Source organism: Chelonia mydas, chromosome 2, assembly GCF_015237465.2.
Source record: "Chelonia mydas isolate rCheMyd1 chromosome 2, rCheMyd1.pri.v2, whole genome shotgun sequence".
In the NCBI taxonomy this organism is placed as follows: Eukaryota; Metazoa; Chordata; order Testudines; family Cheloniidae; genus Chelonia; species Chelonia mydas.
Genome location: NC_057850.1, coordinates 174,515,849 through 174,528,816, shown reverse-complemented (window position 1 = coordinate 174,528,816; position 12,968 = coordinate 174,515,849). Strand labels below are relative to the sequence as shown.

At 41.8% G+C, this 12,968-nt stretch overlaps 1 protein-coding gene across 8 annotated transcripts in view; it reads left to right on the top strand.

Moving 5' to 3' along the window:
- SEPTIN7 (septin 7) overlaps positions 1-6,131 on the top strand; it is a 124,958-nt gene extending 118,827 nt beyond the window's left edge. For all 8 annotated transcript variants that reach the window (XM_043540610.1, XM_037890061.2, XM_037890057.2 and 5 more), the window contains 3 exons: positions 301-436; positions 4,402-4,541; positions 5,113-6,131. In XM_043540610.1, the coding sequence (XP_043396545.1) occupies positions 301-436; positions 4,402-4,541; positions 5,113-5,152 (316 nt within the window). In that variant the 3' untranslated portion in view covers positions 5,153-6,131. The remainder of the gene's footprint in view (positions 1-300; positions 437-4,401; positions 4,542-5,112) is intronic.
- Positions 6,132-12,968: the final 6,837 nt, after the last annotated feature.

Sequence of the window (12,968 nt, the reverse complement as noted above, 5' to 3'; positions counted from 1 at the left end):
GGTTCTGTTCAAGGTAGAAAGTAAAGAATTCTCAACATATGACTGCATTATATTTAACTTAAATTTAAATATAAAAAATGTAAGATGTTTACACTATGAAATAAATTCTCTTTCCATAGTTTAACATTGGTTTGATCGAACATATGCAGTTTTCTGAAATTATGAAAATTTAATGTAAGATAAAGGCACATGCAGACACATTAGTCCTTTTTTTTTTTTTTTTTTTTTTGCTTGCCTTGCTTTTCAATGTCATCTTGTATTGCAAAAAAGATTGATTAACCTGCTCTGGGTTTATGGCAGGAGCCCTCTGGCACAGATGGAAGAAGAGAGAAGAGAGCATGTGGCCAAAATGAAAAAAATGGAGATGGAAATGGAGCAGGTCTTTGAGATGAAGGTCAAAGAAAAAGTTCAGAAACTGAAGGACTCTGAAGCTGAGGTAACCAAAATGTGTATTAAGTGCCAATAACGTGCTCAGTGCTGACCAATGGGGAGGGAGTCCTTTCCTCAAGGACACTGTAACATACACGTGTTCTGGAGGTTCCCTCATGGCTCCATAGTTAAGAATATAACCTTACATTAGAATTTAAATGAAACTCTCACTAATAATTACCCAAGTTACACTATTTAAATAAAGGAGGCAAGCATGTATTTTCAAGGTAACTTTCACATTTAAACGTCCCCTAATTTTACTTCCGTAATCATGGCATGCTAAAAATCTCTCTTCTAGTCTCATGTCTTTCTTTGATGCCCTAAAATGTTACTTTAGACCCGTGGTTCCCAAACTGGGGTTCCCGAACCCCTGGGGGTTTGCAGAACGTTACAGGGGGTTCGCCAGAAAAATGTCACTAATGGCGCCAGAGGACCCCGGGCATTGGAGGCAGCAGGTGGACCCGGTTGCAGGGCAGACAGTCCGAGCCCCAGGGAGAGCAGGGCTGGGCAATTGGGGCTGGCAGCCCGAGACCTGTCCCTGTGAGCAGGGGAGCTGGCAGCCCAAGCCCCAGGGAGAGTGGGACCAGGCAGTTGGGGCTGGCAGCCTGAGCCCCGGCAGTCAGCGGGACCTGCAGCCTGAGCTCAGTTGACCAGGGCAATCAACAGGGTCCAGCAGCAGGAGCCCCATGGAGTGGGGAGGAAATTTAAACTTAAATCCCTGGAAATATTCATTTTTAGGAGGGGGTTCACAAGATTTCACAATTTAGTGAAAGGGCTTCGTGGGCTGCTAAAGTTTGGGAACCACTGCTTTAGACTTTATATAGTGCATAAATTAGCTAATGTGAATCTGTTAACAATAATAAAGCCCTTTCTTGAAATCCTTCAACTACTCTGCCTGTAATGCCTGTAACAAATCAACCAGTTCATGATGGTTAGCTTAAGGAGTAGACAGGTATGGCTTGCAACTGTTTCAAGTTTTGTAACTTTTAAAAATTGCAAAGCTCTATAAAAATTGTATAATTTGACTCACCTCTCATGTCCCTTTGTATGTCAGTTGTCTTGGATTGTAAACTCTTCAGAGCAGGTTGGGCTAGTCTGTCGTACAACGGCTTTGCCAATATAGCTATACCAGCAAATCCAGCTCCTGGAGAGACAGCATATATTGGCATACTGACTGTTTTGCCAGTATAAGCTGTGCCTACACAGATGTTTTTGCCGATATAGCTATCTGTCTGTGAGGGGACATGTTTTTTTTTAACCACACAGCTTACTGACACAGCTATGCTGGCAAAACTTTGTAGTGTAGACCTGGGCCATTACAGTTTATTCAGTTTTTAACACAGTGGGGTTCTGATCCTGGTTGGGACCTATGGGCACAATTGTAAAACAAATCAAACAAGTGGATTTTGTAGCTCTGCTAGGGAGGCAGCTTCTCAAAAGAGGCCTGGTGCAACAACCATGGCTGCAAATTAAAAAAATCTTTGCACACCTACAGGAAGCTTGGAATAATAGAAGCACTAACAGAACCCCTGCCAGTCACTCTGGGAGGAGCCATGGAGGCAGGCGGGACAATGGGAGAGAAGTGAACAGTGATACCCTGCTACTCTTCACTGTCCAGCCCTGCTGCTCTCCCCCATTACCTAAACTCTCTTCTACTACATAACCAGTCTACTAAAGTCTGCTTCCATAACCTCTCTTGAACCATATTGCCTTCCCAGTGTATGCGTTCTGCTCCCTATTGAAGTTGTAAACATCTACAAAATTAAGTTGTACAAGTTCAAAGACAGCAGAGGGGGTATAGACAGGGAGATTTGAATTGGGTTCAGGGAGTATGTCTGAGTACTTTAGGATGAGTGTGCTATGGGTCTGGTGCATGAAAACATGTCTTTCAGGACACAGGTCATGGAGGGAAGGGGTGTAGAAGAACTGGAGCATGAAGAAAACTGTACTGGACGTGTGTGGAAGAGGTTGGAGGGTTACAGAGAACATGGGCTGACGTAAAAGGAGACAAACATAAGAGTGACAAGGGGTGTATGCTTTATTCATGTTAAACTTTTCACACATTGTTACACTTTCAACATGGATAAAAGCACAGACCCTCCTACAGATCACCACAAAGTCTTCAGAGGAGAGAGCCCTGCAGAGATTGGCTGTTTTACTATGTTGGACTTTCAAAGGCCTTATCAGAACATATATTATTATATCACAGTTACATTTTAACTTTTGCTAATAGTCCTGGAAATCCCCCCCACAACATTTTTAACATAGTTATGGTTGCTTGTCATGTAGAATCAAGAAAATCACCTGTTACATCAGTATTGATATGTAAACCAACCACAGTTTGCATTTTACCACCTATACCATAATATCCAGATGTTCCTGGCCTCTGTTTTACATACAGCTGCCCACAACACACGTGTCTAATTCCTAATAGGCATGTTCAAAACACAGCCTTAACCTTAACTTTTATTTCAGTTTGGGAAGAATTCATGTTATGTACTTAGATATGCTTTTACATTCGGTCAGCAAAGATATCTTAACTTAAAGATTGTGAATTGTGAGAGGCGTGTGCACTCTAGATGGCTCTGTTGATAGTACATTAGCAACCATAACTTTGTTCAAGTGTTGTATGTGGGATATAATATAGCTTAAAGATCAAGGCTGCAATGCTTTATTTAAATGAAGTTCTGAAGCGCCTCTGTTTTCAGTGAGATTGAATGCTGAGAGATTGTTTGGCAAACAAATAGAGGAAGGGAGTTCTGAAATGAAATCAAGTGTGAAGGCAAGACGAGACAAATGCAAGGGGCATTCAGGAAGGAGGCTTGAGAGGAGCACAGACAGCAGGTGAAGGGTAGGAGAAAATAAGAGCAGCAATGTAAATATAGATTGGGTTGTGCACAGCTTTGAAAGTAAGAATTAAAAGCTTGTATCTGATACCAAAGGGGAGCGGAAACCAGTGAAGGGAGTCAGGCCTGGTCTACACTTATTATTTAGGTTGACATAGCTACAGTGCTCAGAGGTGTGAAAAATTCTCACCTCTGAGACCCATAGCTTTGCCAACCTAGTCCCCAGTGTAAACACAGCTAGGTGAATGGAAAAATGTTTGTTGACATAGCCAATGTCACTGGAGGAGGTGGAGTTTCTACAGCGATTGAGAAACCCCTGTTTTGCGTGTAGGCTCAGTCTGCACTGTGGGGTTAGTATGCGGGGGAGTATGGTGGACTTTTTAATTGAGAGGGGAGTGGAGGGAAAGGGAAGATGAACAGCTATTGCCAGTGACGTGTCCAGAGGATGTCAGTCATTTAGGCCCTATTTAAACTAGGTGGAAAAGTGGTGTTTTACAACATGTTAGCTAACACGTTTTAACATGGTTTTTAAATACCACATGGCAGCTAGTAGAGAGAGGTTTTAACACCTTGACCCTATGCTTTCCCCACCTCCAGAGGGACATTATAGAACAGGTGATCAGTCAGAAAATCCTGAGGAGGGGAGTGGTCTGCTTCAAAAGCTGTAGATCTAGCATGAAACTGAAGAGACTCTTCTATTGATTGTGATTGGCTAGGTGGCTGGTTGGCTATGATCAATGCTTAATGCTGTTCTAATCCTCTTGTTGCGTTGTGCTCCTCCTGTCTGTTGTCTCCAGCTGTTTGTTTCTAGTCTTCTGCTTGGATTGTAAACTCTCTGTGCCAGGGACCATCACTTTTATGATTGTATAATAGGATTATGGCTTTGAGGCATTAGAGCATTATAGATTATAAAGGCAGGAGGTAGCGTCCACATGCTCAAGAAGTTTGGAGGGAAGATGGGTTAGAAGCGGTAAAGAGTGGAATCAACAGTTTTGGTCTCTAACCCGGGTCCTCGCTTTGTTACAGTAGCTGATGTGGCACACTGTACAGTACAACTCCTAATCTTGTTTCTAATGTTGCGGTGTTTGTGCAGTTTTTGACTATATACTGTGCCTCAATTTCTTAGCTCCAACGACGCCATGAGCAAATGAAAAAGAATTTGGAGGCGCAGCACAAAGAATTAGAGGAAAAGCGCCGCCAGTTTGAGGATGAGAAAGCAAACTGGGAAACTCAACAGCGTATTTTGGAACAACAGAATTCTTCCAGGTAAGTAGGATTTTTGCTAAAGTTGTTTGTATCTAATGTTCCACATGTTCTGTAATAATAATTATTAAAAGAAAATTTGATCATCTTAATACATCTCTACACAGCTTGACCATCAAAATTTTTGCTTGGCCAGCTCAAAATGTCACACTGCTTTTTGGTATATATGAGCATATTTTGGAAACGGGGAGAACCCTAGCTTCCATAGCAGGCACACATGTTCAGTACTTCCTAAAGACAACTAACCTCAACAGGTACCATTCATCACTGTAGGAAAACTTTATTAGAATTTGAAGGCTGATTTAATTTTACTTACATTTCTTCGGCTTTTATTTAAGGGCTGGGAACACAAACATCTGACTGAAAGCGATCAGATCTTCCATTTCCTGGAAGTAGGAGTGTAATGACAAAATTATCGCTATGTCAGTGCTGTGCGCATAGTATGCCAAGGAAAACTCCTTCCTGTGTCTAAACTAGGACAGCTGAAAATTGCATATTTTAAAAATATATACATAATGTGCTGAATTGTTCGTCCATAAAATGTTTTTATTTTAAAATGTTTTTATTTTCTCAGAACCTTGGAAAAGAACAAGAAGAAAGGGAAGATCTTTTAAATACATCTATTGACCACCAGTTCTGTATTAGTTGCCAATATGCCAGCCTGGACATCAGTGTTCGTTGGATCCGTTTGACCAATTTTGCACCAGTTGTATCCATAACGATGGATTTAACAGCATGACAAATTTTTTGTTAATTTTGATGGAGATTGAGATGCCTTGAATTGTCTAGGATGTTGTGTACTTGGAAAAATAACAGCTCTAAGTACCCTTTCCTTTTTTTCTTTTTAAAACAGATGTCATTTAACGCAAAAGAAAACATTTTACTGTTGTACAATCATGTTCTGGTGGTTTTTTGTTTACAGGATATTCCAAAATACAAGGACTCTGGAAGGTTTTCAGTGAGGATAAATTGCCATAATATGATACAAACTATGCTTCTCTATTATAATACAAGAATTCCATTCAGTGCAGCATATACAATAATGTAATTTAGTCTAACACAGTTGACCCTATTTTTTGACACTTCCATTGTTTAAAAATACACATGGAAAAACAAACTTATAGGCTTACAGTGCACCTAAAGCTTTTTATAACAACCCTTCTTTGTTTTGGATTCTTTAAATATATACTATCCTCATTTACTAACTTCTTTAGCCAGAAGAATTTCATTACTGCTTCATTTTTGTAATAACATTTAATTTAGATATTTTTCCATATATTGGCCCTGCTAAATAGAATGTAGCTTCTTTCATACGGTAGGAACCAGTGAGTAAATCTTTCCTTTAACTCCCTTTTTACATTTTATGGTAAGTAGCAGGAAAATGCATTTATAGGTCATTTTTAGGCAAAATTGTGGAGTTAACTACCAACCTGTTTCTACCTGTGTGCAGTCTTTCTTTATTTTACTAGAAATGGGAATCATGGCCTCTTGAGAAAAAGTCACCATTTTGCATTTAGCTGTATTCATATACTGCATTTCTGTATTTTTGTTTGTATTGTAAAAAGTCACATAATAAACAATGTTGTGATGTAACCTGCTGATGTGTGATACGCTTTCAAGGAATTGTATAACAAAGTACTCACTATGGGAAATATTTCAGTGTAACCATGCTTAGATATAAAAATTAACTTTGCATTTAGTCTGTCTAGATATCAGGTTCCCAGTTTAAGGGGTGGACAAGTGCATTCAATCTGTGGGTTATTGACCTAATAAATCACATTTAGGTTGCTGAGTACTATACATGATTGATTGTGCCCTGAAACTGCAAACTAAAAGCTTCTTATCCAGAAGAGGGCACCAACTTTTCATGCATTTTTTGTATGGTCCAAAATAGTAAGGTGTTCAGACACCTTTTCTGATATTTTCCATGGGTAGTCTCCATTACTCCATCCAGAAGTTTGAAGTGTTCATGGTTATTAATGGTACTATGAGATGGCTGTAGCCTCTGGGATTTCTCCTCTGTTTGTTAAAAATGAAAGCAAGTCAAACTGAAAACTGAACTTGGTAGCTGGGAAGGTGGCATGTAGCTTGTAAAATGCTTGAACTTTACACAGGAGAGTGTACTAAGCTTTATTTGCCATTATAGAAGCAAAAGAATTGAAAGATTTGTGTTGACATTTAAAAAAAAAACAAAAACAAAATGGCAGCATATTTCCCAAATTATTCTACATTGCAGGAAACAGGTGTTACCTGAAGGGACTTTTTTAATGAGGGAAGAGAATCCTAAAGACAATTTGCTTAACCAGACACGTTACTGTGAAATGATTTTAGTCCTGATTTGGGATAAGAAGTTTTCCATTGTTAGCTGCAGAGCCTCACTAAGAGTATTTTTTCATGTGACATTCTGACTACTGCATTCCTCTTAACCAGAATGATTAGAAAACTCATGACACACACACTGAAATGTATTTGCAAATGGTTTAATTACAACTGACCTTTTGCCTCCAATTTGACTTCCATGCATTTTACTGAAAATGAACATGTGTAGCCAGCAATGAGACTGGTAAACCAATTTCCAGTTTATTGTATTGATTTAATAAATTTTTATTTATTCATGTTAATTGCTTGCACAAAGGTCACTTGTATTATCCAGTAGTCATTTTGCCTTCTATTCCAGTTTGGTTTTGCACAGGATTTCCCTTTTCTTGGTGTCAGTGGCACTCACTCAGCCACACCCAGAACAGGGCTCAAGAATCCATTTGAATTTGAGTTATTTTTATCATTCACTTTGAACATGACACGTGACTTCTTGCAATGTTAACATTTAGAATCCTGTTCTCTGCAAAATGGGTGTAGCTTTCCTTTAAGCAATCTGAATTGCAAGACCCTTTGTATTGTAATACATGTAAAGCTTCTTCATGCTGTCCCAATTTTTCCCCCAAGACACACTTTGTAGAACATGAGCCTCTTCTGATGCGTGTATTGCCAAAAAAAAAAAAAAAAAGAATAATTATCTGAATTATAGAGGACTAGTAACTTTGACTGACTGTTGCTCTGTTTGAATATTGCTCTTAAAGCTAGTCAGCTGCTGGGAAATTCCAACATTTGAACATTTCCTTTTGTCCCGAATCGGAAAGAAAATCATATCCCGCAAAAATGAAATTTGTGCAAAAATCATTTAGGAAATGATAAAACAAACGTATTGAAGTGTTTTGTGTTGACTACATTATAAAGATGAAACAAAGCTCTTCAATCTGTCAAATCAGCATTTTCCAAAAGAAAACTGTTCCACTGGAAAATTTTCAACCAGTTCCAATTGCTATCTTTCCAAAAGTATGGGTTAATACATGTGTCTAAACTTGTCCTGCAACTTTCCCAAAATGGGTATGGTTTGACCAAAAGTTGGAGATTCTAGTCTGGTACACCATATGCTGATATTCTTCTTTGCCTATCAGGAGCAAATTTCTTCAATATCTAGTACTAGATGTGGCTTTTCATTAAATACATTGTAATATTTTGAATTATTTAGTTTATATTAAAACTATCCATTTTATTTATTAACAACTTCAGAACAAGTAAACTCATTTAAAATAGAGCAGGTTTTTTGTGGCACTGGACACGCATCTTGTTTTACTGATTGGCATGCCATTAACTTTTGCCACACTTACTCAGAAACAATATAATAAAGTATTATTGAGGAATTCTGAACACTAGATAGCTTTTCATAATATTTTCCCCATTCTTTATAAGAAGTCAGCAGATCCCATCAGTGGCTAAAGTGTTTGGCTCTTTATTCATTGTAAAACAGCTTTTAAAAACTGGTTTTTATTCAGATTGTTTATTTCAATTGATTTTTTTTAACTTATAAAATCATTTGGTTTAAAATTTAAATTTGAACTTACAACCAGCCTTCTCCTAAACTTAAGTCTGGGAATCTTACTCAACATCCAGCTAAATAAATCTATCAAACTGGGAGGTGGGAGGGAATTGTGTTGAAACGGCTGGTAGATGTTTGTTTATAGCTGCAAGTTTTGTTGCAGTATATGACGTGGCCTGTGCTATTAGTTAATACTTTAATTTTATCCAGTTGTATTTAATCTAATTAGAAAAACTTCCTGGGTCTGAATCTGGGAATAACTAGATTACAAATTTGTGGTTCCCTCCCATATCTTCAACTGATAAATTAAGCAATCCAATATAGAAATCTTCTTTGATGTCCAAGGTCTTTAGTTATGCATCCTAGGTAATCGATTGCTCTGCCTAGTTGTTTCCCATGTGAAATATTCAGGGGTGAAAGTAACATAGAAGATGTACCGGGGATGGGCATCAGCCTCCCCCAGCCAGCCCTTCTGCGCTGGCTGGCCTGCGCCACCCAGGGCTCCGGCTGCTGCCACGGGCCCTTTTAAATTGCCGGGGCCTGCTGCCCCTTTTGCACACTGGGCTCAGACTGTGGAGCTAAACATTTCTGCATAGATGTTGGGGCTCAGGCCCCCCTACCCTGGCAGGGTCCCAGAACTTGGGTTCCACCTGAGCCCAAACAGCTACAGAATTTTTTCAGCCCCAGATCCTGCAAGCCTGAGTCTGCTGACTGAAGCCAGCCATGGGGTGTGTTATCCCTGTGTGTGTGAAGTCTGAGCGTTGAGTGCTTCTGCAGTGTTGCCTCTTACTGTTTTTCTCCAAACGCAGCACTGCCATTCCTCTCATGAAATATTCAGCTGTGGCTCTTGGCATCTTCTCCTACTCCTTTAACTAGTTGCAGATCAAAACATTCTTTTTAGAAGTCTGGCTTATATGCCAGTGTTTGACATGCTCTGTGAAAATGACTTGAGGGGCAGTATTTAGAGTGCAGAAAAGATATTTTTATTTTTTTTTCTTCCCCAAAACTTTTGAATGATTTGAACAGAGTGAGACAAACACCTGATGGTTCTGGAACCAACATTATTCCCACGATTATTTGATTTGCGCAGTCCTTGGCAAAGCTATGGACTAAATAACTTTATCCAAGTGAGACAGCACAGGCCGCTGCTCAACAGGTGGTCCTCTTTACCCACTTCAGCTCGGATGACCAATGAAATCACAGAAGCTTCGCAGCACACCAGGTGGCCTAAGCACCTGTCTTCTCCTCCCCCCCGTCCCCTTGTATGGCACTGAGCTTTCTCTTCTTGTTTCAGAGATTGCTCTAGGTTAAATTCTCCCAGGGGGCCTCCAGAGGGGGAGGTGGTTTTGGAGAAGTATCATGAAGACTATTTGCTGACAAATGTGAAAAAGCCAGGAGGAAAACTCAGATGTTCCTGTAGTGGCAAGGCAATACAACTCTAGTTCTCTGCCGTCTTCACCTATTATGCCATACCTCTGAACTGCCATCCTTAGTGGTCTGAGGTAGTGAAAAGGCTGGCTTCTCTCCAGCACATGGTTTTATGAGGGAGCCCACCTTTTTAGTTTGCCTGTGGTAAGTAGGCCAAGATGATACCTGAGGTGCAGTTGCCTTAGGGGCTCCTGTTCTTCCTGCTTTTCTGTTAACTTTTCCAAGCATGCTAGCTCTAATCTTTGTAGCAGCTAAAGCCTAGAAGGAGGCTAGTGAAATCGAATGCACAGTTGCAATGGTGACAAAAAACATAGTTCAGGTATGAGCTGGAGGAATCTTTTGGCTGCTCCCAGGAGCCTCTGGTTGAAAATCTTATCACTAAATGGATGGGAGCTCTCGAGTAATTTGCCTCATACTGGATGGCGTTTACTCCTTCCTTTGGCTACTGTTGAAGCATTCCTTTTTCAGAGAGGACTTATCCCTGTGGCTCATCAAATACTGCTGAAGAGCACATTTGGGTTTTGGCATAGAGCAGTTGATAACAGTGGAAGGATGGTTGTTTTCAGAGCCTAGAACAGGGGTGGGAAAACTACGGCTTGACAGCTATTTTAATGCAGCGCTTGATCTCCTGCTGGGGAGCGGGGTTTGGGGTTGCTCTATGTGGCTCCCGGAAGCAGCAGCATGGCCCTCCTCCAGCTCCTACACATAGGGGTAGTCAGGGGGCTCTGCTCTGCATGCTGCTCCTGCCCCAAGCACCGCCCCCACAGCTCCCATTGGCCGGGAACCGCGCCCAATGGGAGCTGCAGGGGCGGTGCCTGTGGATGGGGCAGTGCGCAGAGCCTCCTGGCTGTGCCTCCATACAGGAGCATCCCTGAACCTCCCCTCACGTCCCAACCCCCTGACACCCTCCAAACCCCTTGGTCCAAGCCCAGAGCACCCTCCTGCACCCCAAACCTCTCATCCCCAGCTCCACCCCAGAGCCTGCACCTCCAGCCGGAGCCCCCACCCCTGCCCCAGCCCTGATCCCTCTCCCATCCTCCGAACCCCTCAGTCCCAGCCCAGAGTATCCTCCTGTACCCCAAAGCCCTCATCCCCCTCCCACCCTCCAAACCCCTTGGTCCCAGCCCAGAGCACCCTCCTACACCCCAAATTCCTCATCCCCAGCCCCCCCCATTCCCCCCCCCAGAGCCCTCACCCCCACAATCCCAGGCTGGAGCCCCCTGCTGCACCCTGAACTCATTTCTGGCCCCGCCCTGGAGCCTGCACCCCCAACCAGAGCACGCACCCCCACCTGCACCCCAACCCCAATTTTGTGAGCATTCAGGGCCCGCCATACAATTTCTATTCCCAGATGTGACCCTCGGGCCAAAAAGTTTGCCCACCCCTGGCCTAGAGCAGTGGTCTCCAAACAGGGGGGTGCGCACCCCGGGGGTGCACGAGATGACCCCGGGGGGTGCCCGGCAGCAGTAGCGCGGCCGGACGGCACTCCACTGTTTTTTTTCTTTGGCGGCAACTCTGCACGGCCTGGGCTGGTGTTCCCCTCCGGCGGCCCGCCTGCGGCAGGTCTTCCGGTCTTCCGTCGGCGGCACGTCTGCTGCAGGTCACCCTGGGGGTGCACGAGCCAAAACGTTTGGAAACCACTGGCCTAGAGGATGCTACCCAACACCCCAAGTGCCTCACTCCCCAGCCTGTACTTCAGGTTTCCCAAACTTTTCTACGCTAGCAATACTCAATATGATTTGGGGAGCAAATTATAAACATTTCCTGCAAACGTGCCAAGTGGTACTGGTTTCCACCTTAGCTATGGGTTGAGAGATTTTGCTGAAATGCAAAGACAATGTAATAGCCTCTGCCTTCCTCTTTGCAACAAGAGCAGCCCTCGGATCCTGACTTTATCACAGGCTAATGTAGAAAAACATTGTGGAGATTCCATGTAGGATATTGGTAGCACATCACTGATTTATTTGCAGACAAGAAGGATACATTTCTGGTTACGCCACTGGACTGGGACTTGTGGTTATGGGATCCAGTTCCTAGCTCACCACAGAATTTTTGTGATCTTGGGTTAGTCACTTAAGCCCAGATGCTCCATTCTCTTCAGTGAGAGTTAGGCACCTAAATACTTGGAAGATCTGGGCCTTAATCTCTCTGAGCACCAATTTCCTATCTGAAACAGGACAAAGCCAACTACCTCAGAAGATAAATGCATTAATATTTTTAAAGTGCTAAAATACTCTGGTGAGGGACCCACATAAGCACATACATCTATTTTACTTTTCCTAGTTTCAGCTTTATCCTTTATATGTATATGTGTCCCTGCTTACTATGGCGTATAATGCTCACTTTTGTGCTTGTTTGCTTAGGGTGGAGTTCTTCCTTGGCTGATCTTTAATGTTCATCCAGTCGTTTTGTCTCCTTCACAGATTGTAAGTGTGCTAATTGAATGCTATGTCTGGGCACTTGAGATGGCAGAGGACAGCTGAGTAATTCTGCCATTTCATTTGCTGCATGTGCCTGATCAAGTATGACTTAAGCAAAAACACATTAAGTTGTGGACTGAGCTTGCTTCACTGGAGAAACACCATTTATAGGTGAGTGAAATTTTTCCTGGTTGCTTAAAGAGATAGTCAAGTAATTAGGCTCCAATTTGTTTGGTTAATAGATTTACAAAATCTTAAAACAAATGTTTTAAATAAAACTTTTAAAGTATTCCCTTGCAGTGTTGGAAATCCCAGCACAACAGCCTGGTGCTTCTATATGAAACCCAGAAAGTGAATCTGAGTAAACAGGACTGGCTTCACTTTCCAAGCTGAGACCATACAAAAAGGAAACACATGTAAACTCTGGAAAGAACATTAGAATTTTTTTTTTTTTATTCTAAGGAAATATCAGAGATCTTCAAATTGTAGTAACATAGGCTTCAATCATCAGCATGGGTAGAACTTGGGGACCCTCTCTTCCAAACCCCAACTTCAACCACTCGGAGCTAAAGGAAAGCTCCAAGCTTTAGTTACAGCACTAAAACTGGCTGAATTTTTTCAAACTTTTTTCATGGATTTTTTTTTTTCAAAAATAGTTGTTCTAAAAAGACTCAATAATTTTGAAAAAAATGAAAAACAGGTCAA